The following is a 26157-nucleotide window of genomic DNA, read 5'->3' as shown; positions in this document are numbered from 1 at the left end:
GGGAGTTTAGGTCTGGTGAGTAGCGCAGTAAAGGCAAAAGGCTGTGGATGAATGGCCCAACAGGAGGGGCTGTAAGGTGTCAGAGCAAGAATGAAGGCTAAACAGAGCTTTGAGTGAGATAACTTGTAATTTCATCTTCTTTTCCTAATAGAGTTTCCTAATAGAGGACCCAAAGAAAATGAGGAGCAGAGGGAAGCATGGACATATTGCTGTAAACATAGCATGGAAGAGTAGGATAGGAGGCAAGGGGATTGATGAGTTAAGATATGTGTGTTTCCTATATCTTTTCTTGAACTGTGTGGAAATGAGGGTCAGTTAAGAGGGTAAAATGTCACTTGCATGACTTGATTAAACATCAATGTTCCTCCTGTAGATTAAAGATAGAAACCTTTTTTTCTTTAAGTTTCTGGACTTTTGGAGTGTGGTGTCTGTGAAGGTGAAGGTGGTCAAGTTTTTTATGTCATAGGGGTAGGTACTTGTAATAGCTTGTATTATGTCACTCAAAATGGAAGTTATGATGGAAGTCTTTTACTTGCTACTTAAATCTAAATGTTTTATTATGGTAAATGTCTATGAAATTGGTAGCTCTTAACAGGAAAGGCACTGCAATTCTTACCTATTAAGAACAAATTGAAGATCAGCAGTAAATAGCTTGAGTCTAATACAGCCTATAGGGAACCACTGCTGTTGTAACTATTGGACCTTAATTCTGACAGCTTAGTAAAAATCCACTGCCTTATTAAGACTATAATGGACTACAGGGAGCGCTAGAAAAACTACCCTTGCTCTTGTTTGTCTTACCAGAAATTGTATTGCCAGGAAAAGATCCTTAAATGGAAGATGCAAAGGCAGTGTTTTGAAATGTGCTGCTGAAATATTGTATACCGGTTGGGTAAGTTTCTTCAACTTCCTTTGAATTCAACCGAGAATTCTTCATTGCCTTTTTTCCAAGAGGAGGAAGTCCTCTGCTGAACTATTGACCTGATTTGATAATTCTCTATGATGCTGCTGAGTTGCTTCATTTTTCATTTCCTGGAGACTATGGGAAGATGCGGGTGGGTATCTGTTTTTACATGACATTAAGTTTTACTCAGAAACTCTGTAGGGCTGGAAAGTCATCTATAATGATCAAGTGTACAGTGTGTTAATGTAACCTGCCACAGCCAACAGCAGGGGATGAATGGCTCATCTAGAACCTGTTTGGATGGGTTTCACAGTCTCCCAATTGAATTACGTTCCCAAGTGCTTAAATATACCAGCCAATGTATTTCTGTTCTCTGTTTCTCAGAGCTAAAGCTATGCAGGTGTAGGTGGGGTGTGCGTGCTGGGGTGGTGTGAGCTCCTTCTCCATTTAACCCACTCTATTACTTGGAGCTGCTCTGAGTTAAATGTTCATTGGAGTTGTGACTTGAATTTTGCAGGAGATGCAGCCCAGAGAAAACATGTTAACAAATTGCTTAACAAGCAGTAATGAGAGGTTAATGAGCAGCTATCAGGGGAAAAATCTCAACTGCAGATGGCTGAACTAGTGATCACTTTGAAAGTGCATTGCAAGGTGTCAGCCCAGCACAGCAAGCCAGGTTATGTGTACCAAGCAGTAAAACACAGCTATCCAATTGTAACACTTTACAAGTTTAATGATGTGGATATTAATCTGAAATGCAAGCTAAAGCATTTCCATCTGTTACTCCTTGGGGAAACTAATTTTTTCAAGACTTTATTCAGCTTCATGTTAAAGATAATACTTCATGTATAAATGCATTCTTAGAACTCTATAACTTGCATTGCCTGCATGTACAATTAGCTTTTATCCTAGCTTGAATGCATCTAGGTACAAGGTGATAGTCCCAGAGATCAAAGCTCAGGGTTTGGTTTTTTTTTATAGGGGAAAATGGAAGAATATGTGCAAGAAAACGGTTTCAGTAACAATCCTGCATGCTGAAGACCTACATGGATTCATGGGAGGATGCCCTTTGCTAACTTGGATTCTATACAGTCCCTTGGAAATTCTGGTTCAGTTTCTGAAAGGCTATGCTGATGAATTCCTCAACATAGATAAAGTCATGAATACAGGTGATTTAGTCTGTAGCCAGACCAGGGACAGTAATAAGTCATTAGATATTGCTGATGTTAATGTGATGAGAAAATGAAGCTAGACTGTAGAAGTCATTTCATTTGAGCTTGGCTCCAAGAAACAGATTTTTAAGCAGTGAAATGTTTTTCAGGAGTATAACAGGCTAGAGATAACACTGCCTCTTAAACATTATCAAACCTAAGGCTCTAGTGCCTAAAAAGCACTTGCAGGATACTAAGCAGGAGAAAAGGCATAAAGGCATGTGATATTGTTTTGTAGAGTTAAGGTCCATCTGAAGGCGCAGCTGTAAGGGAGGAAACCAGTTAAAGAGTTACAGACTGCATGATTTAGCAACTGTGTGTTGAAAACCAAGGAATGCCCAGGAGAAAGAACAAAACTGAGGAATAAAAATGATTATTCCTTTGTTCAGGTGCGTATGTTTGTCTTGTTGGCTAAAACACAGTGAAAGCATTTGAGAGCCTGTCTTTCCAGAATCTCCATCAACTAAGAGAACTTAAAGAAGCGAGCTCTGAATACCTGTTAAATACCTCTCTTAAGGAAGAGTTGTAAGATAATACTCTAGGTCTAAAGTCAATGTAGGACAAATGTGTATACATTTTCCAAGGACTTGATCTTGATCAAGCTCATGGAGGAAACCTGTGGGGAAACATGGATCTCATGAGTTCAAAGCTAGTACTCTTGAAATCATACCAAGGGCTGGCTGGTTATATGTTCCTATGCTGCCTGGCAGATACAGTTGAAAAACAACAACAAAACCAAGAAACTTGTAGACATCTTATGTTGTAGTTTCTGTTTGCTTTTAGTCTGCAAACTCTCCTGTATCTAATATTTCAATTTTCACCAATGGATTATTTTGGTGATGGAAATACCGTGCTGGAAACAGGAAGGAGGAAGACAGCACCTGGGGAACCAGGGGTGAGGATGCTGTACAGCTATTAACATAGCAGTTTCCATCACTCCATCCTGATTTGTGTGCTGCTATGGCACAAATCCACTTGAAAAGATGTGAGGTTGGGATTAGAATTTCTTAGAAGCAATTGGAAAATGCATTGATTGCAGGAAACGCTGTTTTGATTTTGTGGGTTCCCTTTCCATGACTTCCCAATTCTAACTGGTGCAGACTCAATATCAGCTCAATGTTGAAGTGAACTATGGATGCACTTGAGATAACATGAAACATCTCACCTACCCTGATACCAAGGATTCTAGGCCCCATTTGCTACTGTCTTATTCTGGTTGTGATGTCATTATTCACAGACATCTTGTTTGAAATCTTAATACAGAATGCTAATACAAGTAAAGGTAAACACCTGTGTAAGTGGTGTGCGGTATAGGAGGGCTCTATTCCCTGTAAGTACTAGTTTATATATATTCAAGTTTAGGTTTTCTTCTGAGATGACTGAGATCCAGACTTAGAAGTTATGTATGTGCATGTATGCTATTTGGCATGTTTCTGCATACTCTTTTAGTTGCAAGCTCTTGGGTTTAATTGCTGCAGTTGTGTTCTGCTTCAGAGATGCAGTCAGTCAAACTATGAAGTAATATTTACTTGACTGGTGAATTGCCTTAATGTGCTTTTGATATTGTAAGTATTACAAAAGTAAGGAGAATCCAAGTCAGAAATCTAGAGACTCCCGGTAGGAATTCGTGTTACAACTTTGTCACTTGTTTGAGTCAATCACCTATGAGGGGCAAAGTAGAAGATAAAGGAAGAAATAGTGGGCTGAGGAATTACAGAAATAATTTACTGGAGCTATATCTTCATGCTTGCATGCAGTACAAGAGGATAATATATTAGTATTTTATGCCCTTTACAAATATACAAATGGCTGCCAATATACCACATAGCTCTAATGTGTGTCACGTAATTATAACCATCTGGTTTAACAGAAAATGTTCCTTTAAAGATGGTGTTATGCAACTTAATTTTTGTTGATATAACATGCGCTACGATATCTTTTCCTTTTGTTGACAAGAACATTTGCTGCCTATTACAGCTTTGGCAGGAAGAGGGATGTGCTCCAGCCAAAGTTCCCAAAGAGCCTGAACTGAGGTTATCATTCTTGTGGAAAAGTTTCCAGAAATGAAATATGTGAAGCCAACGCCTCATTCCCTGTCTGAAAATGGCAGCTGGGGAGGTTTCCACACAACGGTTTCCTTGTCAGGCAAATATTCCATATGCTGCCATAGCTAGCTCAGTTTTCTGTTTATGGTTGTAGCATCAAAGGTGTGGAAGTTAGAGCCTCAGAAGCAGGTTAAATAGAGGGATTCATAGAAGCAAGCCAATACCTGAACTTTACTTGAAATCCATGGAACACTGCAATCAATTTTAATGCAAGCACAGCCACGTCCAGAATAAATATGGGACTGGCTGCAGTAGTACGAGTTTCCTTATATATCCCTCCTAGCCTAGGCATGATGCTCAAAGGGCTTTTTAACAACAGAAAATAACAGCACTGAAGTTGTAGAAATGTGTTTTTCCAAATTCCTCTTGAAGAAATGACCCTCTGTAGATGTCCTGGTGTCCTCATCTGATGGGAGTTACCTGCTCCTTCTTATGTGTTCCAGTCAAAACGACTGATTAACAAAACTCATGTTAAAGCTAACATGTTCCCTTCTGGGTGAGGAGACCAGGCACAGGAGCTCAGTTTTGACTGCCATTCTAGTTTATAGACTGGAGAAATCGGGCTACCACAGAACAACTCAGGTAAGAGGTGATTTCTCAGGTCTTCTGATCAGCCTGTCTCCCTTTCTTGGCCAGTTCTACAGCCCAAGAGAGGTGCCTTGCTGTGGAAACGCTTTGACTGCAGTTCCCATCCATAAAACCAGGACAATGCTTTAAGAAGATTGAACATGTCCATCGAGATGATTTCTAAATCAAATTGACTTGTATAAAACATGGATATGAGGGAATCCAGGCCCAAAAAGGAGGTTCTGAGACTCTGTACATAAAAATCCCAGATGCAAGGAAGAGTTTATGCCCTGCTGCAGTTGTATAACCCTGTGATTCAGTGAACCATGTTATTTTGACTACCTTGGCAAAAAAATAATAATAAAAAAAAAAGTAAATGAATTGCAAAAAGCTAGGCCTTCTAGATTTTTCCATTTGAACTTAGTTTTGTCTCTAAATGCTTCCATGTGAGTGGCTGACTCATCTCTAAAGAATGCATGTAGGAAAAAAACCAAAAACATTTGTATTGAAAGGTTGATCTGATACTGCTTGTGCTAGAGAAGGTCCATGTGGGAAGTCTTCCATCTAAAGAAGTCTCATAGCACTTTACTGAAGGAAATGTTTATTATACACAAGACTGGTTGTTTTTCTCTTACCTTTCCTGGACGTGTGTGTGGTGGCACTTTGCATACAGCTGGGTAACGCAGTGCTTTGGCTGGGGTTATTTTGCAGATGTTCTCAGGCAAAAAGCATGGCAGTCTAACCCCACCGTGTAGTAGTAGTAGTTGTTGTGCTACCATTGGAGGTGGGTAGGAAGCAGCAGTATGCGTGGTAGTTAAGGTAGTATGTTTAGGTTCTGGTTGGGCTTGACTACTTTGAAAGTCTCTTCCAACCTGAGTGATTCTATGACTGGTTCTATGATGCTTTCCAAAGCAGGTGAAGGGCTGGTAAGAGGAAGGCATCTTGGAAGGTTTAAACTGGTCTGTAACATCTGTGCTTTTTGCAATTTTGGGTGAAAGGATGGGTGAAGATTATATTGGAGCAGCTAGTCAGATTTCCAATGGTGTAACTGTCTTTGACTGTTTTCGAAAGTGAGTGAACACTGACCTTCAGAGCGAAGCAGGTGAGTCTGTTGTTACAGTGTGCTGTGAGCGCCGAGATAGACACGTTTACTGTCTGAAATGCCTGAGGAAGTCCCCCTCGAAGCAGTCAGCTTCTGCTTTTTCAAGCAGGTGAGCCGAACGGGCAGTGCAGCTGCCCCCATGCGGCCTGGCAGCCCGCTCACCACACGGCCCGCCGGGAGGGGCCGTGTGCGCTGTGTGGCGGGCGGAGCCGTGCGGTTTCTGTGAAGCAGACTTTCCGCTGGAAATAGCTTTTCGTTAGGCTTGTTTGCTGGAACTCACAGCCTTGTTGGTGAGTCAGAAGCGGCTGGCGTTCCCCAGAAAACGTTGCACGTCACCAGCGCCGCATGCGAGCCTTCCTGAAACGAAGAAGGCTCCAAAAGGCGCTAGCAGCGCTGTGGCAGCGCACCCACGCCCTCCCCCTTTCGCGCTCGGAGCGGAGTCCCGCAGGAGCGGCCGCGGGCTGGGACTGAAGGAGCCCCACCCGGCCTCGGAGCCCGCCCCGCCCCGGCTCGCTCTCCCCTGACGCAGGGCTCCCGGGGCGGGCGGGCGGAGTTGTCACGGTGCCGCCTCCCGCCGTGCTCTGTCACCGCCTCACAGCGCGACCGGGGCGGCGGCGGAACGCGGTAGGAGCGGCCCCGGGCCGGCGGGGGGGGAGCGGGGGGAACGTCCCCGGGAGACGGGATCGGGGCGGGGGGCTGACGGTGCCCGGGGGGCGGTGAGCGGCTGCCGCTGCCTGGCGGACAGCCGGGCTGCTTCAGCAGCATAGCGTTGGTTTTGCTCTCGCAGTCGTATTTCTGTGCTCTACGTGTGACCTGGGTGGGTACGGAGCTTCTGGTTTTGTTGTGTGTGGTGAGAAGGGAACCCAGGTGGCACTGCTGTGGGAGCTGTCGTGATGTGTTTTGTTTTCCTTCCTTCCTTTTTTTTTTTTTTTTTTTTTTATTAACCAGTTTCTTGCAAGCTGCTTGCAATGCACTTCCCTTTTCTGGCCCTGTACGTTCTTAGAGCATCTTAGCATGGGAGCTGTTAAACTCCTGGTATAATTTAATCGTTTGTGAGATAGGAACGTATCAATACTCAAAGTGAAGATACTGCGTAGTGCTGTACTGCCACTATAGTCAATGTGGTACCTAAAATATACCTATATATTTAAGACTGTGATATGAGGAAACTCAAAATACGTAATGTGCTCTGTAAGGAAAAGACAAGCTGAGGAGCTGGTCTGCTTCAAGGCCTACAGCAGATAGTGCTTGCCAGACCTCTAGCAGGAGGTGAAGTGCCCAGAGGGCCTGTGCAGTGACACTGCATTGATCAGAGCTGGTGCCGTGTGGTAAGGGCAGGGAGGGAAGGTAAAAGCGAGGTGGAGGAGTGGATGCTTTAGTGATGGCAACAGGAATAGCAGGGCTTTGAATCAGTCCAAACTTTAATTTATTTTTAGCCCAGGGTCTGTGCAGTCACCTGTAAGAAGTGTCTGACAGCTTCAGATTGCATTTAAAGGCTTACTTTGAGTTAAGTATGCGGCTAGGTACTGGGATCAATGTTTCTTGGGTGTTTGTTTTTAGTTCTTATGCGTTTATCCCACTTTGTAACATAGATTCTTGTTGGATATCGCTTTGTATTAGATGAGCTCCTGGTGGGGGCTGGAAGGAGGCTGGCCAGCTGTATGTGGAAACTTTCTTTGGGCTGCTTTTGTACAAGGCAGCGAAAGCACGTTTTGTAAACATGCAGCCTTCTGTTTGTTATGCTGAAGCCGGAGGATCCTTGTTGCTGTGTGGCGAAGCAGAGGTGGGCCCTTTCCTATTGCTGTCCACTAAGTAGCAGCTTTATTTGCACAGTCCATTTGAAAGATCCAAATTTAGATGGGGACAAAGTGTGAACTTCGTGTCCCCAGGGTGCTCAGTGGCAGCTGGGGGCTGTTGGGATAGCAATGTTTGGTCCTCATGCTGAGCACTGTAGATGTTACTGTGTCTTTGCAGGCAGTGTAGAAGTGGATTTCCCTCAGGCAGTTCCCTGGGCGGTGAGGACATAACGCAGTTCCTCCTGCAGGTGGTAGATAAGGAAACCAACTATTTTCATTGTACCTGTTCTGTTGTTGCTTGCAGTTTGCTCTAGATTTTATCACTTTGCTACAAGATCTGCGTAGGAAGGTGGATCTAGGTAGGAGTTTGTGGCAAATATAGAGTGGGTCACAGTGGAGATATGCTGAGATGGTTCCAGAAGTCACCTTTATGAAGTGCTTGTGCTAAGCAGGCAGTCCATCCTGCCCGTGCTTATGAGCTGGTTTGTGTGAGGTGTGTGAAGCTGAATCTCTACTGCTCAGCTGTCTCAGATGTGAGCAATCCCCACTATGTGGCTGACCGCGGCACAGAGCAGTGTCTCTGTGCTGTCTAATCAACACCAGTATCTTTTCTAAGAACGAAGAGGCAGACCCGAGGCCTGCCCAAGCATTGCTTCCTGGTCTTTGTGCTTTGGTTATTTGAGGAAGCCTTGCTCCTTTGCTGCACAGTGTTCTCTTATGAGCATGCTTGGAAGATGGCACCGCTCTGTCCCTCTCTTCAGGCTTTGCCTCAGCTTTTGGTGGGAGAGAGCTCTGGGAGAGGTGAACCTCTGCAGACTTCTGGATCCCAGTTTCAGAGAAGAATGGCCAACAAGAATGAAGTATGGCCAACAAAATTAATCCCTGTCATGGGATTAAAAAACCCAAATCCAAATTAGCTTGAGATTTTCACAAGGCCTAGGTTGGTGCTAGCTCTTAGTGCATGTGAGTATATCTGATACACAGTCCTTCGTATATTCAGCCAATACCTGCACGAAGAGATGTTCGCTGTGATTAAGTTAGGCCTCTAATTAACATTCCTAAAAGCATCGGTGTATGTAGTGATTAAAAAAGGATGTTGGAGATCTAATTTAGCTCTGGCAAGTTCCTTGAACTTAAATGCTTCAATTGCCTGAACAAGGCAGTGCCAATATCCCTTTTAATGTGACTGGAGAGAGCAACTTGACACGTGGGAAATGGGTTGTGTTCTATAAACAGGGTACCTGTAGTCCACATTAACTCCTTCTGTTTGCCTTGTGTCGTGGTTTGAAAGCACTCAGCTTTCTGTTAGCTGGGATAAATGTATGTCATGAAGCTGTAAGTACTAAAGTTGGCTGATTCCGCACAGACTCGAAGACTGTGGTCTTGCTTTCTTTATCTTCACTTCTATGGCTGTTGGGAAATATTTACCTTTCTGGTTTATTGCACTAAATTAGCTCTTTCATAATTGTGTCAGTTATTGTACGAAGCAATTGATCAACTGAAATCAGTAGTTCCTATTGGCCAGAGGTGAGTGAAGGATGTCCATTTTGCTCACTGAGGAGTAGTGAGTTGCCCTGCATTTCTGGACAGCTGTAAACCCTTAATGCCTAGAAAGCATAACAGTGGTCACCTTTAAGAAAAAGGTGATGCATTTGCCAGCTTGTATTTTTCCTGTTTTCCCACTGTGGAGTCCTAAAGCCAGCAGCCTGGAGCAGAGCACAGACACTCAGTATGCAGCACAGGGCTCATGTGCTGTTAACAAAGGGCTCCTGCAGCTCTAGTAAGTATGCTTCTCTTTATGGAGTTATCCCCTTAGGGGCTCTGTGTTCTTGTTTGGCTTCTTTTGCAGCCTGGCCAGAGGTACGTGCAGGAAGCACTGGCAGAAGGCAGGATGGAAACTTCAGTTCCTGTTGCCTTGGAGGAGAAAGAGCACAGGGCAGCAGGCTGCTGTAGCAGGGTCTGTCCCAGCACAGCAGCTGGTTGCAGATGGGTGGCAGGAGATGAGCAGCTGGGTGTTTTTCTGGTAACTGCTGTGGCACACTGATTTGTCCACTGTCACTTCAGTTCTGTAGGAATCCCCACAGAGGGTGCTTTGAGAAATGGGTGAATTACTGTTAACCTATTCTGCCTTTCACTGAACATGCAAAAATTTGTCTTTTACGGTAGAACTTAAAATAGTCTGATTGAAATCCTTGAGGCATTAGTCAGCTGACAGCATAATTTGGGCTATTTATAGCACGGCTTTTTTTGCAACAAGGCATTTTATATGGCAGATTATGACTCTGAAATAGAACTTCATTCTTTATTTTGTACGTGTTTGGACTCAGTGCATGGCAAGTCTTGCAGAGAGAGCATTGGAAGAAAGTGCTGCAGAAGGAAGAACTTGGTTTAGGACAGAGGAGGCCAGAAGGAAGCTGATGTCCTGAAACTGTCTTTGCTGTATCTAGATCTCAAGAGCCCATACAGCTTTGTCAGTTTCTTTGGGCTTTGTTCTCTTGAGTATGATTGTCAGTGATACGTTTCTGATTTTTTTTCTGGTTTTTTTTTTTTTCCTTTTCTTGTGATTTGGCTGATGTGAACTCAGCTGCATCAGATCTTGTTGGGAGGGGAACAGATGCTGTTAACTTCATTTGTTTTAACAGTTCAGGATTGACAGGAAAGCTAGTCAAGGAGTCACATATGCAGAGGACTTGCAAGAAAACCACGCTGCAGGGCTCTTTGTTTCACAGGGTGTAGAATATTATACCTGATACAGGAAAGAGCAACTTCTGTGCTGCATTGGGGTAAGCAAGTCAAAAATAAATCTTGCTTAGGCTGGTACAACAGCAGGTAGCTGATATGATGCTGACTGTGACTTTGTCCTTGTCTTACATGGGCACAGTAAAGGATGACCAGCTGACCTGTGTTGAAAATCTGCAGCATACTGTAAGGAGGCAAATGCTGTTCTGATCTCTGATGGTGAAATCAGCAGTCTTGGAGCGGGCTCTGCTCTCTGCAGAGAGGAGTTGTGTAACGTATAGCTTTAGGCAGCCTTTTATTACTGCATCCGAGTTATTCACCTGGAAGAGAAGTAAAGACCGAGGAGTTAACTTCATTCAGCGTTCCCTGGAGAGCAGTCATAATTAAACAAATTACTTGGGACAGACATAGTTCATGATAGTTTCATAATATTTGCCTTCGGATTATTAGAACGTGGTCTTGTTGGAGGCTAAATACTGAACAGCAGCCACTACATGAACTGCATGCTCTTCATTGCAAGTTTTTAGGTGTTACCTCAAGGGTGAGTACTGAGGGCAAGGAGAGGACCTTAACACTGTCTGTTCTGTATTTAATTCAAGGCACTCCCTGTTTCTGTTTGCTTTTTTTTCCCTCTCGTGCGCTGCTGCTTTTATGGCTGAGTGAACACAGATCTCTCTGTTCCTGTATCCTCCCACACAATATTTGTATAGCAGGGTGGTGGACTCCTGAATCCTCTGTTCTGTGGCCTTTTATTGTCAGCAAGCAAGTGTCCCTCCTATGTTCTTATGAACATGGAGCTGAATAAAAGTTAGGGAGTTGGGCTTAGAGGATGAGAAATAGACAAGGCTGTGGGAGTGGTTGGGGAACTGAATGTAGAAGGGTAAATATTTGCTGAGTTAGAGAAATGGCCAACGGGGCTTGATGAAGTGGTGATGGTGGAGGTTTTGGAGCGTGCAGGTTGGTGTGTTTGTGGATGTGGTTTGCCTGGAACCGAACCAACGTGGAAGGAATTCCCTGTGAGAAGGCTTGGATAAATACAGTATTGTGAAGAAGCAAGTGGAACTTATTTATATATAGTAACATTTTTTTCAGATTGCTAATGGAGTTTGCCATTAGTCGTCAACCTCAGCTTTAATTGCTAAAAGACTCTTTTCATTAGTATTACTTTTTTAATCAGAAGGGAACGTTCCACGTAGGATTAAGAGCGTGCAAGCAACCCTTCTAGGATAAACAGCTCCCATTCTTCCCTGCCCTTCACCACAAAAAGAGCCTTTCTGTGTTTAAATTTGTATCTAAGGCTGTATTGAAAGGCATCCTGTTATCATTACTGTGTTTATACATGATGCAAAAAGCCAGGCAAGCAATCCCCCCATGATTACCCATGAAGTGAGGGGGGAGGGGGGGACAACTGCAGGGCTGTAGTAATTTGGAGGTCAAAGATAGGGATATGGTGCCTAATAAACATTATGCTCTTAGGAATCTGACTTGGCTGTGTCTTTTGGTTTTGGGTTGTGGTTTTGTTTTTGGTTGCTTGTTTGTTTTGAGTGATTTGAATAGTAACTTTTTTGCTTATTATTTTACTACCATGTCTGTGTTCACACACTCTTTCTCATTACAGCAAGAGTTATATCACCATATAAGCAGTGGAACTGCATTGGACTAGGTATTGAAGTAGAAAACCTTTGTTGACTGTTCTGGATTCTTCGTTTTCCTCTTTGTCTTTCATGCTGTTTGCGTGTTTCAGTGGTATGTGAAGTCAGAAAAGAGGCATCTGCCTGTTCTGCTTCATTCAGGAGCTGCTGGAGGGGAAAGGCAGCAGAATCTCAGCCTGGTATGGTCCTTGAATAGGTCAGATTTTAATACACTAAGTAAATGGATAACACAGTGAGGACACAAAGCTTTTTGCTAGCTATGGTCTGGGGGCACTGGTGCCTGTGGGGCCTTGTGCTGCATCAGCTTACTCCTGAAGGATGGACCTGTGGTATGAATCCATGTTGGAACGGTGCCTTGGTAGCTGCAGCCTTCGGGAAGCCCATGTGGGATCAGCTTAAGGAAGGGCCTGACGTGGAGCAGGGGCAGAGTGACCATGGAGGAGCAGTGGAGACAGAGCATTAGGGACTGACTGCAGCCCCCATCCCCCTGCACTACCTGGGGGCACAGTGTAGGAGAGGATGGATAGGAGGAAGGTGGGTTTAGGTTGCTTTTTTGTTTCTTACTGCTCTCATCTATTAGATATAGGCAGTAAATTATTAAACTCCCTATGCTGAGTCTGATTTGCCTGTGGTGGTAACTGGTGAGGGACCTTCCTATCTTTGTCTCTGCCCATGAGCTTTATTCATCACATTTTCTCCCCCTGTTCTTTTGAGCGTGAAACCACCACACTCATGAGGTTGCATTTCAGGACAGCTTTAATTCAGCATCTGTTCAGATATCTGGCAGGGTTTTGCTGGGATGGTGACAACTGCCCCCAAGGAGCAAAAATGTGTGCTTCAATGTCCAATTTTGCAGCAAACTTAATTCCTGATTACACATTTGTGTGGGAGGTACCATAGTCAGCTATTAAAAGCAGACTTAAGTGATTGCACTCAGTGTGGTGGGAGATGTTTGAAATGCAGCTACTGAAATCTAGTGGGAAAGAGAAGGAGAATGCTCTTGTATCAAAATGCTCTTGTAAAGGAAGGTGCTAATAACTACAAAGGAATATACAAAGCAAGTGATGCACAGTGCAGTTACTCACCATGCGCTGACTGATAGAGAGCCAGTCTCCAAGCAGTGGCACTGCTTAACACTCCACTTCTATTCTGGACAGTGATGATGTGGTTCATTTCTGTACGTTCTGACAGAGGCACTATGAACTTCGAGAGATCCAATTTGTTTTAGTGATCTCCTTTTGGTATGCCCTCTAGGACAGTACTGTCAGCATGAAGAGTGTCCTTTCAGCTTCTTTCTCTGACCTTGTACTTCTGCAGATGATTCCATTCCAGTCACCTCCTACGCCTCTCATAAAAGTAATCACTTGAAGATGCAGCTTGTTTATCAACTGATTTTTCTACCTTTGATTAGCAAAACTGTTCTGTGTAGGTTGCGAACTTGGTGATACTTTAATAGTGTAGTAAGTGTTTGTGAGTGATGCATCCTTAACAACATAATAGGCAAAATGAGGTGTAAATATTAACTGAAATGATTAAGAGAAATAGTCAGAGGAGAGACTGTATAGCTGGTTAAATATCTGAATATATTTACTGCTCCGGAAAAAGAAGTGGAAAGTGCTTTCCCCAGAAAAGCCTCTGCAACTTGTTTGGTTTTTGTCCAAATTTAATGGACTGGCTACTGCAAATATACTGCCTATTAATTTCATGTGGTGTAATTAGCGAAGCACTGCAGAAAATGACTGTATCACATCTGCTTTTCAGGGCTTCGTAATGAGTCACCCGGGTTATCCCCCAGCAGGTGGATATCCACCAGCAGCCCCAGGTAAGTCAGTCACATGAAGTAACTGTTAAGTGACCGATGGTCCTAACAAGTGAAAAGGTGGAATAAATGAAGCGTGAGTATGCAGGGCTTTCTGAACGCTGAGGCTTTCTGTGGCTTCTTGCTAAGTTCAGTTTGGAGTTTATGTTGTTGTTTTGTCTTGGCTGATAAACAAGCTTTAAAAGGTGTAGTGTCTTCTTTCAGTACAGCTGTGTTTGATTTCAGGTGGCAGTCCTTGGGGTGGTGCTGCTTATCCACCTTCAAATCCACCTCCAATTGGTCTAGAAAATGTGGCTGGCTATGCCAATCAGTTCAACCCAAGCTACATGGCTGGAATGGTGAGTCTGCTTTCATTTGATGTATCTTACCATGACTTTTTTAAGTGCAAAGTTGTGGTTCTGGTACTGTAGACAAATAGTTTACAGCAGGTTTATTTTGTGCCTTTGTCTAACCTATGTTTAAGCACAGTGTTCAGTATCATCTGTTCAAGTAAGTGGTTACCACAAGCCATTCCTTCTGTGTTAGAAAGGCAGAATCTGTAGATAAATTTTGACTTAAGAGCCTAACTTGAAAAGCCAAGGGCATAAAACTTGACTTTGCCATGCAGAGCTGTGGGGACATGTGTGATTAATACTGACTGTTCATTGTTAATATATTCATATTGGCAAACACAGCTCAGGTTTTGCTTTTTTTCCATTTGAAGAAGGAGCAAGGTTCTGCACTTGAGGCAATTGACTAATCTCTGAAGAAAACATAGGATCAGCTCTGCTAATACTTAACAGATGGCAATAAAAACCCTGTACATTGACTGAAGAAAATGCAAGCATTTCCAGTGTGACTTTTTTTTTTTTGCTTAGGGTGTAAGTGAGTTATGTTTCTAACAAGTTAGTTTGCAGGAATGTGCTATAAAACGTAAGGAATTGACAGCATGCAAAGACATGTGCATGACTGATGCCTTTCTGAGGCAGTGGTTAAATGAATTCAGCAGTCAGAATGAGCAACAAAATGACCTAGAGTGCTCATAGCAATATCCACAGCTACTGGTTTCTGGGAACAGTGCAGTCATCATATGTCAGTGATTCTGGTCTTTTTTAGAAGGGGAAAGATGATATTGTTTGTGGAGTTAATTAACAACATGGCAGTTTCTGCAGATGTCTTTCCTAATGCAGTCTTAAGAACTCTTAACCTGCTAATGCATGCATTTCTCACATTAAACACCCATGGGTTGCTTGCACTAAATACTTGTATGTGTATAATGCTATAGTCATGTAACACAGCCATGGAGAGAAGAAAAGCTTACAGTTAAAGTAAAGCAAAGCAAAGTCAGCTGAATCCAGTTACTTTTCTAGCATGCTTGCTAGTATAGCCTGATTGTTGCCAAGTTCCTTTGCAGGTGTGGGACAAGATAAATTTGAGGGTGTGGGAAGGTAAACACATTGTGTTAGTAATGCTATTGAATTTCAGCTGTTTGTAAACCTTCTCTCTTGCTTTGTTGGCTGTCGTTGCAGGCATCCAATATGGCAGGGACATTTGGAGGGTCAAATGTACCACAAGGCATATATCCTTCAGCACCTGGGGGTTATCCACCAGTACCTGCAGGTGGCTTTGGACAGCCTCCACCAGGACAGCAGCCCTCTTATGGGGGGTATCCTCCATCTGGAGGAAATGCACCAGGATTTCCAGGTGGCCCTGCGTTGGGCCAGCCCACACTGCCTCCTGGTCAGCCGCCTATGGGATTACCAGGACAACCACCAGCACCTTACCCAGGACAGCAGCCCATGCCAACTTATCCACCAGTCCCAGCTGTGAATCCATCTATGCCCTCTTATCCAGGACCTACAGGGCCTACAGTCTCTCCTGGAGCAGTAAGAGCATTCAGTGCTTTTGTTTTAAAATGCGACTGCATGCGTTTTCCTACATTTTCTTTGTGTGTCTAGAAATGAAAAGAAGGTCATGAGGAGGAGTTGGACCAAAGCAGGAGATAGAGGCAATATAGGCATCTGTGACTTCAAATGTATGCTATTGTGCTGCATTATCGAAGGAGAAATAATTCAATTTCAAATTCCATTATTTTTGTTTTTTTCTAACTAGTATTTACAGTATTTGAAGTATTTACAGTTATATACAGTTTAATCAAACCTTGACTATGCTTTTTATCATAATGCATGTATAGAAACAAGCAAACAGTTTAAGTTATGTTGTTTGCCTTGCTTTTTAAAGAAAAATTGGTACAAGTGGTTTTTTTTCCTAAGTAGCAAAATGTAGTCTCTCACTGATTAATACTAATATACAGCTCAATTTCTATGATTTCAGTATGGAAACAGAGGCACAATCACGGATGCATTGGGATTTGACCCTCTGAAGGATGCAGAAGTCTTGAGGAAGGCCATGAAGGGATTGGGTGAGCAGTCTGTGAATTTGCTATTTAATTCATGTAGGATTGCAGCTTTGATTCAATAATGCCTTTCACCGTTGTTAACATACTTAGTGAGTAGGCTGGTTGAATGTATTCACAACATGGTGAATTTGGTATTTGGTATTTTTTGTTGGGTGGTATTTTGTGTTGGGTTTTTTTTTTCTGTTATTGTTGTATTCTCACTGTATTTTTGATTAGTTTTGAGAAGGCTTTGAAGTTCTGTGGTGATAGGCAAGAGGAGATGCAACAGATGAGTTAGAATCATGAGTGTTGGGCTTGGCAGAAGTAGAGTCTTGTGGAAACCAAAAGCTGAGTCTCATGTGACATGCAAGCTCATCCTGTGGTGTTTGTGTGCACGTACAGGAACTGATGAGCAGGCTATTATAGATTGCCTTGGAAGTCGTTCAAACAAGCAGCGACAGCAGATCATCCTCTCCTTCAAAACAGCTTATGGAAAGGTAAATACGTCATGAGAACAAGATGAATAAAGTCCTAGGTAGAATGGTGTGAGTTGGAAGGGACCTTGAAGGTCATGCAATTCCAACCCTCGGCTTTGTGCAGTGGGCAGGGTTGTCAACCATTAAAATAGGCACTAGACCAGGTTGCCCAGGGCCCCATGCAGTCTGGTGCTGAATGTCTCCAGGGTTGGGGCATCCACAGACTCTTTGGACAGCCTGTTCCAGTGCCTCCCTGCCTTCTCAGTGAAAAATTGCTTCCTCACATCTAACTTAAATCTTCCCTTTTTTATTTTGAAACCATTTCCCTTTGTCCTGTCACTATCAGACAGTGTAAAAAGTCAGTCTCCCTCCTGTTTATAAGCTCCCTTCAAGTACTGGAAGACAATGAGTTCTACTTGGAGCTTTCTGTTATCCTGGTTGAACAGGCCTGGCACCCTATGGCTTTTCTTTATTGGAGGGGTCCTACAGCCCTCTGAACATCTTCATGGCTCACATCTGGGTTTATTCAACAGCTGTGGGCCGTTCTCATACTGGGGGCCCCAGGCCAGGACGCAGTGCTGCAGATGGGGCCTCACAAGGGCAGAGCAGAGGGGGACTATCACCTCCCTGTCCCTGCTGGCCACTCCTCTTTTGATGCAGCCCGGAATACGTGTGGCATTGCAGGCTGCAAGCGCAGATTGCTGGCTCATGTCCAGCTTCTTGTTCATCACGATTCCCAAGTCCTTCTCTGCTGGATTGCTCTCAATGAATTCTTCTCTCAATCTGTGGACATGTCTTGCTCTTGGCCTTGTTCACCTTCAGTATGTTAAGTGTGTCAAGCTCCTTTTGGTTGGCATCCCTTCCCTCTGTTGTATTGACTGCATGACTTAACTGAAAATCACAAGACTTACTGTTTGGGAAAAAGATGAGATGTTGCTTAAGGGGAAGGTGATTCATAAGTCTGGAGCCTTTTTACCTACTCTTGATTTCTACGCAGTATTTCAGATGAGTTATATAGAGCACTTTCTCTCTTACGTAGTTACTGTGGCCCTTCTCTTCTTTAAGGTCTACTTAATTTTACCTTAATTGTATAAATATATATGTTTCTGCTGTGTTTAATGTTGTTAAGTGGAGTAGCTTTAATTTGGAGATATATTATTGATGCTTACACATAAAGAGATCTAAATGAAGCCGAGAATTGGTTTATATTTGTCAACTCTTCTTTTTAATTTTCTTCTTTTTAATTCTCTTCAGGATTTGATCAAGGATCTCAAGTCTGAACTATCAGGTAACTTTGAGAAGACAATCTTAGCAATGATGAAGACACCCGTCATGTTTGATGCTTATGAAATCAAGGAAGCTATAAAGGTTTGTGTAGGATAAACAACTTCATAACATGGAGGGAATATCTGAGCTGATAAAACTTGTAGTAGTAATTCAAAAGCTCTGCATTCTGATGTCCTCTCCGTTCAGATATCCAGTCCCCTCTTTACTCCATTTCTTGGAGGTTTATGATAGTAAAATTGAGAGTTGTTATTTTCATAAGATATTTATTTAAAGGTAAAGAGCATTTAATAGGTTTGTGTTGTAACAAAGACTTATTAAAAATGGAAGAAAATGTTAGAGGCCAAGTTCTGCTAGACTTTGCATTTAATCTCTTCCATAGTCCTTAGTAAGCCACTGTGGTAATGCTTTCCTCAATCAGCTACTGCACGGGGCATCTTTGTTTCTTGGTTTTTGCTTTGAAGTGTGGAGCTGACAGCACTGCTCCACTCAGAATTTCCAGTGCCTTTACACTCAGTGCTCAGAAATAGCTTTCAAAACTAATTAAGATTTGAAGTAGGGTGTACCTTTTTGATTTGTTTTTTGGAAATGTGTTGCATGCAAAATTCAAACTACATGCTTTGGATTTTTCTGTAGCGGTGTACTATTCTGAATTGCATTTATTCTCTCTCTACATGTTTTCTTCTTTATTCTTTTTTACGTTGTGTCATATTACATTGTAGAAGGGTGTGTTTTCTCTTACGGTTTGCTGTTGTGGGTTTTTCTTTTTAGGGCATTGGCACAGATGAAAATTGTCTCATTGAAATCTTAGCTTCTCGCAGTAATGAGCATATTCAGGAACTCAACAGGGTCTATAAAGCAGGTTAGATTTGTTAATTTTTTTCATTCATCACTGACTGACGTTATTAATTCAGAAAATGAACAGAGCTGTATCATTATTCATGATTGCATCTCTCCTACAGAATTTAAGAAAACTCTGGAGGAAGCAATAAGAAGTGACACATCTGGACACTTTCAGAGGCTTTTAATTTCACTTTCTCAGGTACTTCCATGCAGAGCTTTTGGGGACTTGGGTGCATGTGTGTGTTAGTATGTGTGTGTGTGTGTGTGTGTGTGTGTAATGTCTGTTGTTGCTTGTTCTTTAAAAAAACAAACCCACCAGCAAAACTTCTGTATCTTCAAATTCTTTCAGGGTAACAGAGATGAAAGTACAAATGTTGACATGTCTCTTGTCCAAAAAGATGTACAGGTCAGTAAGAAATTCTTCATCATTTGTAGGTATGGTCAGTTCAGTATACTGACGTGTGACTGTGTGGTCTCTGGCTTAGTTTTGGACATTGTGTGACTTTTCCTGTAGTAGTGCTTGTGTTTCAGTAGGTGAAAGAGTTATGAAGGAGCGTAACAGCACTAGAGCCCTGTGGCTCCATTTCAGAGAGGAGGCTCTATGGAATTATGCCCCTCTTTTGTTTGTTTGCTTGGATGGATTTGCTTTGCTTTTTAAAGCTCTTGTTTTTCCAGTTGGTGTGTCACTTCATTGTGCTGCTGCTAGCTATTAAAGGAACTCTGGCTTTTAGCATCAAGTAGGGCAGTTGAACCTAATAACTCTTGCACTTGTTACTTTTTGTGTGATTTATTTGACCACACAGCAGAGAGAAAGCCATGGATCGTTTCAGGACTATACTGTCATACAAGTAGTAGTGCAGTTAGCTTTCAACACAGTTTGCCAGAAGAGATATGAGTGTCTCAGAACATGCCTAGAGGCATAGAAATGAAGCTAGACTCAATTCCTCTTCAGAAGAGCAAGTTTCAGCTACTTTCTAAATGTATTTTTTCGTTTGGTAATTCAGTGATCATGTGTGTTAAGAACCAGTCTTGGGATTAGTTGCTGTTAATGGCTTGCTCCTGTTTTCCAATGGTACTTAAACCAAGAAAAGACTGTAAAGGAAGAGAGGCTGTAAGGAAACTGATTTGTAACTCATTTGTTTATCCTGATGGCTTTTCTAATTAATAATACGTGCATTCTCTTCTGAGTTTAGGAGCTATATGCAGCTGGTGAGAATCGTCTAGGAACTGATGAATCCAAATTCAATGCCATTCTGTGTGCGAGAAGTAGGGCCCACCTCAGAGCAGGTAATGGTACCCGGACCTCTACATAAACATTACACTGATCCTGTTGTTTGTAGTGATAAAAATGTAGAGCACTGCCCTCTGCTTGTGTTTTGTCATCAGTAACATCGGAGTAATGATAACTCGTGGGAAAGCAAGGTGAATTCTGTTGAAGAAAAGCATATGCAGGAGCTGTACATTATTATAATCTCTCTTAAGTGTCAGACCTGGTAGAGGTCATATTTGTTCAATGTTTTGTCTGATAAAAGGATTGGGAAATTAGAATTTGTTTACTTTTGCATGCTTTTGTGTACACAAGACACTTGGCAGTCCTTCCCCTTTCCCTCTATCTTGCTGGTGTGTTAGCTTAATCTAGAGTGGTGAGAGGGTAGCTGAGTGTTTTCTTAGTTGGATTGACACAAAGCTTTCCTAGGAGAATTTCAATTTTTCCCCTTACAGGGATTTCTTGCTGTAGCCCTTCAAAAATAGGCACCGAACTAGACAAGCTAGGAGGAGCATGGTGACATAGAAATGGAACAAAATGGTTAAAATCACCTTTGGCATTTCAGAACTTCTGTGAGTGTGCTTTAGTACCAAGTTGAGAAGTGTTTTCAAAATAAAGCAATGCATCGTGCAGCAGTGCCATCTCTCTGTGAGGCTGTCTCCTGAACCCTTTCTTTTCTGTTGACAGTTTTCAGTGAGTACCAGAGGATGTGTAACCGGGACATAGAGAACAGCATATGCCGTGAAATGTCTGGAGACCTGGAAAAAGGCATGCTGGCAGTAGGTATGTGCCACCTGTGAGAAACAGGCCACTTAATTCACCTCAAAGTGGCTGATGAGGCTTTTGCTTCAGGTCAGCTGCTTAGTTTAAGTCTTGCATGCTAAATTTTCTATGTTAAAGTGGGGAGGGAGAGTTTTTAACTTCACTTGGCTTGTTTTTAAGAAGTGATTAAATGTTCTACCAACCACTGCGAGAATGAGAATAGAATACCTGGGACAGCTTTGGAATTAAAGCAAAATGCATTAAAATTGTATACCTCTAACTTGTTTTTATTAGAGAGAAAACTCATGTTTGATTTTAGAGAGATTGTTTTTTCCCCGTTTCCTTAAAATCTTTGTTCAGAAGTGTTTCTGGTACTTCTGAAGGGAGAAGTTCTACCTCAGATCTACCTTTGATCCTTTGTTAGGCAGTCAGCAATTGGTTTCTACTAATGGCTATGAGAAGCCCTTGAGTCCTTGTGCAGCAATTTTATTTAGGGTGGTTTATTCTAAATAAAATCACACAGCTCTCTTTCTTGTGTTTTGTCTGTGTCTCTTAGATCAAGTTACTTCTTTACATCTCCATTTATTTTTGCGTGTGCTATTTTGAATTAATTGTGGGATCTAGTTGTGCTTCTTTAAGTGTGGTTTTTTTTTTTTTTTTTTGCTTTCTTTAATTATTGTGGTGACGAGGAAAGGGATGTACCTAGGAAAAAATGAGTAACAAACTACAGCCACAAAGCACAGCTTATTCTACTCCTGTTGAAATACACAGGGACACGTATCACTAGAAGTAAGATAGGAGAAAACAATTGGCTCAAGTGCAATAAAACTGTGCTTTCTTCTCATGCAAGTTTCTAACAGAGTCTTGCAAAACAAAGATTATTTTGTTTAACTTCACTCCTTCGATTCTGTCCTAGGCATGTGTGAATTATATAACCATTTATCTTACTCTACTTGACAAAGTTGTCCCTATTTTAACGTCACAGGTGTTTTTTATGACCCACACTGAGCCTAGCTCTGTTGATGTGGTACATTTGCAGACCTTTTCCAGGATTCTGAACCTGTCACCTCAAAAAGTATTAATGTTAGAAAGCCAAACTTGAAGTATTGTTTGTTTGCAGAGCACTAGCTCAGTAAAAAACTTAACTGTAAGAGTTTGTAAGTCATTTGATCTCATGGAGCTTTGCAGTCACGTGGCAGATCTTTCTTGTGGATGCAGATTGAGGACTGGGACTGTAACTTTCAAATAAGTCAATAACCTTTAGAGGATAAACTTTCATTAATATCCACTAAATAATTTATTGAATAAACTTTGGTTTTATTTTGGAGTGTGCGTATGTATATATTGATGTATATATACATGTGTATGTGTATCTAGCATCATTTGTTCTTTTGATCTTGTTTTCCAGGAAAAAAAAAAAAAGGTTTTCTAATTGCAAATGTTCAATTTTGCTTTTCTTAAAGCTTTCTGGATTGTACAACTGGTAATTTGCAATGACATCTTCAAGCATCTTAGTGTGATTGTGTTGTTTCAACAATCAAGAAACATTTCATTTGTCATTTGTTTCTGATATGTTGGACATATCTGACAACTGTGCGTGTTAAAACTGTTCTCTCATTCACATTTTCCTGCTCAGAAAAGTACTTTTTTCCTATTTAGAACGTGTATTGCTGTGAAATACATATTTAGGCTTATCCCTTTTGTTCTGTCTTGCTTTGATCCTTTTTTTGTCAAATATAAGCTGGTTATGGTTTGTCTTATGTAGTTTGCCACAGATTGCATGATTGTTTACCCAACATAGGATCAGTGTAGAGATTGTAAGTTTAGTGAGCGATGAACAGACCAATATAAAAGTAATTTGATTTGCATTTAGTTCTTAAAGATTTCTAATGAACGTAACATAAAAATTGGTCACTTGTAAATCAGCACATAAAGGATTTTTCAGTAATCCTTGTGAACTTTGTGGCTAAAGAAATGGTTAACTAGCTTTGAATAAGATCACAGATGGCTTCCTATCTTAGGGCAACTCATCCTAACTCAGAGTAGGTCTTGAATGTGCCATGCCTTGCAGGTGTAAGGCCTGGAATTTCTTAAATTTTAGGAAATGCTAGTAATACTGAACTCTGCTCTCCTTCAAGCTGCCTATTGCCTGTCTGTACCTTACTTCCCTTTCACAGGCAAGAGTCTGGTTGCTAGAGGTAAAAGGTACAAAATGGTTTCAGTGACTAAGTAAAGGGATGAAAACTGCATTGTATTGGCTCTTTGTTTATGCATAACTAAAGCATGGGACTGAGCTTGAAAAATGATCATGAGATTTTGTTTGGGTAGGAATACGTGACTTCAGTAATACTGTTTGTTCTTGCAGTTAAATGCCTCAAGAATACACCTGCTTTCTTTGCGGAGAGGCTGAGGAATGCTATGAAGGTAGGTGCCTATGACAAGATGTGTAAATTTAGCATGTGTTTTTAAATCATTGTACTGTTCATTGGAATGAATGCTTCAACCACTTTGGAAAGAATTAATGATAGTAATTAAAAGATAAAAATACTTCCAGTTCATTAGTTTAAGTGAACAGAAGACTTACAAGGTTTAGTATTATGGAAGGCTGAAAAAAGCTTCCTTATTTGATCCAATTGTGGTATGGTTATAGACACTTTCCCAACTTTCTTGTTTTATTATGGGGATTTCTTCCCTTAATAAAACAATTGATATGCTTAAGACTTGCTGATAGCTTTAAATAAGGAGGGCTAGCTGAAGTAAGTGCACTACCAGTACATTTAATTTATTAATGCACAGCCTCAATTCCTACTAAGCTTATTGAAGGCAGTGGGGTTTTGCTAGCTAAGGGCTGGCATTTTGTGAGGTGGTGATCTCTTTTGATCAATGCTATATCATCCATGATTTCCACACGTTATTAATACATGGCATTGTTGTTTTGTTTATTTCAGGGAGCGGGAACAAAAGACAGAACTCTGATTCGAATCATGGTGTCACGCAGTGAGGTTGACCTTCTGGACATACGTGCAGAATACAAGCGGATGTATGGCAAATCCCTCTATGCAGATATCACTGTAAGTCTTAGAGCTGTAGTTTTCCCAGTTCATTTGCCAAAGGATGCCTGTGGGAGCTTAGGAAGCTTCATTCAGTGTGTAATGAAGGTGCCAAGTATGTTAAGTCCCTTCATGTTCCTCTGGTTTTTGACATGGAGATGCAGCTTAGTGGTGCTCACAAGGAGGCCTGGGAAGATAGTGAAGGATATTGGGTGCACCAGAAAGTCTTGGCTATTCTGCCAGCAACTATATAGTCTTTTTGGCCATAAGCCACAGAGGTTCAACTAGCAGAAGCTTTTTACAAGCCAGTTACTCTCAGATGAAGATGGCACTTTCTACAGTATTACATGATACTTCGTATGTTCAAACATAACAGAGAGTAAACTTTCCCTTGCTGCTCCTTGGAAAAATATCCATGCTGAGTCCAGGGGAAAGGACTTCAGCAATCTGTATTGCTGTTTCTGTAGTTTCTTACCTGTTGACCGAAAGACAGCTTTGCACTTAAGATTTTTGTTGAATGTCTCCAGAATGTGTAATTGGCCCTGTATACCAAATTCAGTTACCTAAACAAATATATTTCCTTATTGATGTCTTCCACTCTGTAAAGGAAAGGTCATATTTCACTGTTCCATTGTTGTTGTTTTTAATAAGTGAACACCTGCTTTCTTTCAACCCTGCCTTCATTTTCTTCAGTTATTAGCTTGGCATTTAAGACACCTAAACTTCATTTTCTTTCTTCTTTCCCCTTCCAACACCCATGCCCCAAGAAAGCAGAAATCAAACCTTCAACTTCTCTTTTTCTGGGTTTATTTCCAGGGGGATACTTCAGGAGACTACCGGAAAATCCTACTCAAGTTGTGTGGTGGAAATGACTAAATGGAACACTGAGCTTTCATTTAACCAAAAAAAAACAGAGAAAGGAAGAAAAAAAAAAAAAAAAAGGCAGCTGCTATTTTCATGGTTTTGCTTTAAAGCATCTTTTTTTCCCAAAAGTAAATATGTTATGAGCTGTCTGTCTTAAAGCAATTTGCTAGATAAAAAAAGCAGGAAACCACACACACATAAAAATCAAGCTTATGTACCATCTGCATAGGATTCTTTATGTTACTCTCTATAATCGAAGAATGAGAGGTTATTTTTCAGCTTACTTTTGTTGTCTGAAGTAATATGATTGTCTTCTGGAGTGAAAATCACAATTGTATCCTTTATGGCTTTATTTTGTACAAATATCATGTGCCACTTTATTGCCAGTTTTATATATATTGTAAGCAGAGGTGGTTTCATACTCACACCTCACGTTTTTGTGTCCAACTGAGACTGCTTTAAAGAGGTTTTGTTGAGTTCTGTTTTGATTACTTGGCTGTATGTTTCTAAGAAAGTTGTGTACCACGTTGCTTTTTCACCAGGGCAGCTGTCCCAAGGCAGTAGAAATGTTGATGTGAGTAGAAGTTCTGTAGTTCATGTCTTGAAGGTTTTGGATTGTGCCTTAAATATCTAAATATATCTAGGAAGAGATTATAACATTAAAGCTGTCTATCTTCTAACTCTTTGACAACTCTGCTTTTTGTTGTTCATGTTGATGATATCTTTGCCGTTCTCAAAATGGAAATGTAGGAATAGAAATGGTAAAAACAAACAAACAAACAAATACCTAAGTTGAAGGAGCATAGAGATAGGTCAGTTAAAAGGGATTGCCTGTTAATCAAGAGTGTGCAAACTCCTCTGCTTACTGCACACACGAGTTCACACACCTTTCTGTAAAGGCCAGATAGGCCTTTTTTTTCCTAGAAGGAGCTGCGTTGCTGTTGGTTATAGAAGAGTTCAGATGTTTTGATTGTCTGTTGAAAACCATAATCAGATACTATCATTATTTAGTGAGGAGAAATGCTTATGTGAGATAAAGAGGTAAATAAGTAGGGGCATGAAACATTTTTCTTCTTCTGAAGTATATGCTTTTTCTTTTTGAAACCTTTTGGTTCCCCCATCTGTACTCTTTGGCATATTTTAATGCTGGTTTTGTGTCTTAAAGGTATTTGTGTTTTCCTCCTCCGTAGAATTGGAAGGTAGACGTTGGAATTAACTTGAGGTTGCATTGTCAGCACAGCAAGGCAGGTTGAAGGGTGTAAACCTAGCAGAAAAATCCACCAGGCTGTGCAACCTACCTGAAAGTTCTGACATGGATATGCAACAAGGATTCTTATTT

General features: G+C 41.5%; 1 protein-coding gene across 11 annotated transcripts; it reads left to right on the top strand.

Moving 5' to 3' along the window:
- The first annotated feature begins 6113 nt into the window (after nucleotides 1–6113).
- ANXA11 (annexin A11) lies at nucleotides 6114–25498 on the top strand. Of its 11 annotated transcripts, none has more exons than XM_046942805.1 (17): nucleotides 6484–6706; nucleotides 10328–10965; nucleotides 12043–12087; nucleotides 13838–13898; nucleotides 14121–14233; nucleotides 15404–15760; nucleotides 16209–16296; nucleotides 16675–16769; nucleotides 18003–18116; nucleotides 18804–18894; nucleotides 18995–19074; nucleotides 19225–19281; nucleotides 20069–20162; nucleotides 20830–20925; nucleotides 23270–23328; nucleotides 23853–23975; nucleotides 24771–25498. In XM_046942805.1, the coding sequence occupies exons 4-17, from the start codon at nucleotides 13847–13849 to the stop codon at nucleotides 24828–24830; spliced, it is 1479 nt and encodes a 492-aa protein (XP_046798761.1). In that variant the 5' UTR covers nucleotides 6484–6706; nucleotides 10328–10965; nucleotides 12043–12087; nucleotides 13838–13846; the 3' UTR covers nucleotides 24831–25498. The 11 variants fall into 11 exon arrangements, with proteins under 11 accessions (XP_046798763.1, XP_046798761.1, XP_046798762.1 ...); XM_046942804.1 differs by lacking the exon at nucleotides 6484–6706 and having other exon boundaries at nucleotides 9733–10468; nucleotides 10567–10965; XM_046942806.1 differs by lacking the exon at nucleotides 10328–10965 and having other exon boundaries at nucleotides 6484–6513.
- Nucleotides 25499–26157: the final 659 nt, after the last annotated feature.

Source organism: Gallus gallus, chromosome 6, assembly GCF_016699485.2.
Source record: "Gallus gallus isolate bGalGal1 chromosome 6, bGalGal1.mat.broiler.GRCg7b, whole genome shotgun sequence".
Classification (NCBI taxonomy): domain Eukaryota; kingdom Metazoa; phylum Chordata; class Aves; order Galliformes; family Phasianidae; genus Gallus; species Gallus gallus.
This window is presented reverse-complemented; position numbering and strand designations above follow the sequence as displayed.

Bases quoted from the DNA above. Each gene is read 5' to 3' on its own strand.
- ANXA11 (XM_046942807.1), top strand. From the start codon at position 13,847: ATGAGTCACCCGGGTTATCCCCCAGCAGGTGGATATCCACCAGCAGCC. The intron at 15,761-16,208 runs GTAAGAGCATTC...CTATGATTTCAG, and splicing joins CTACAGTCTCTCCTGGAGCA to TATGGAAACAGAGGCACAAT. The intron at 20,163-20,829 runs GTAATGGTACCC...TTCTGTTGACAG, and splicing joins TAGGGCCCACCTCAGAGCAG to TTTTCAGTGAGTACCAGAGG.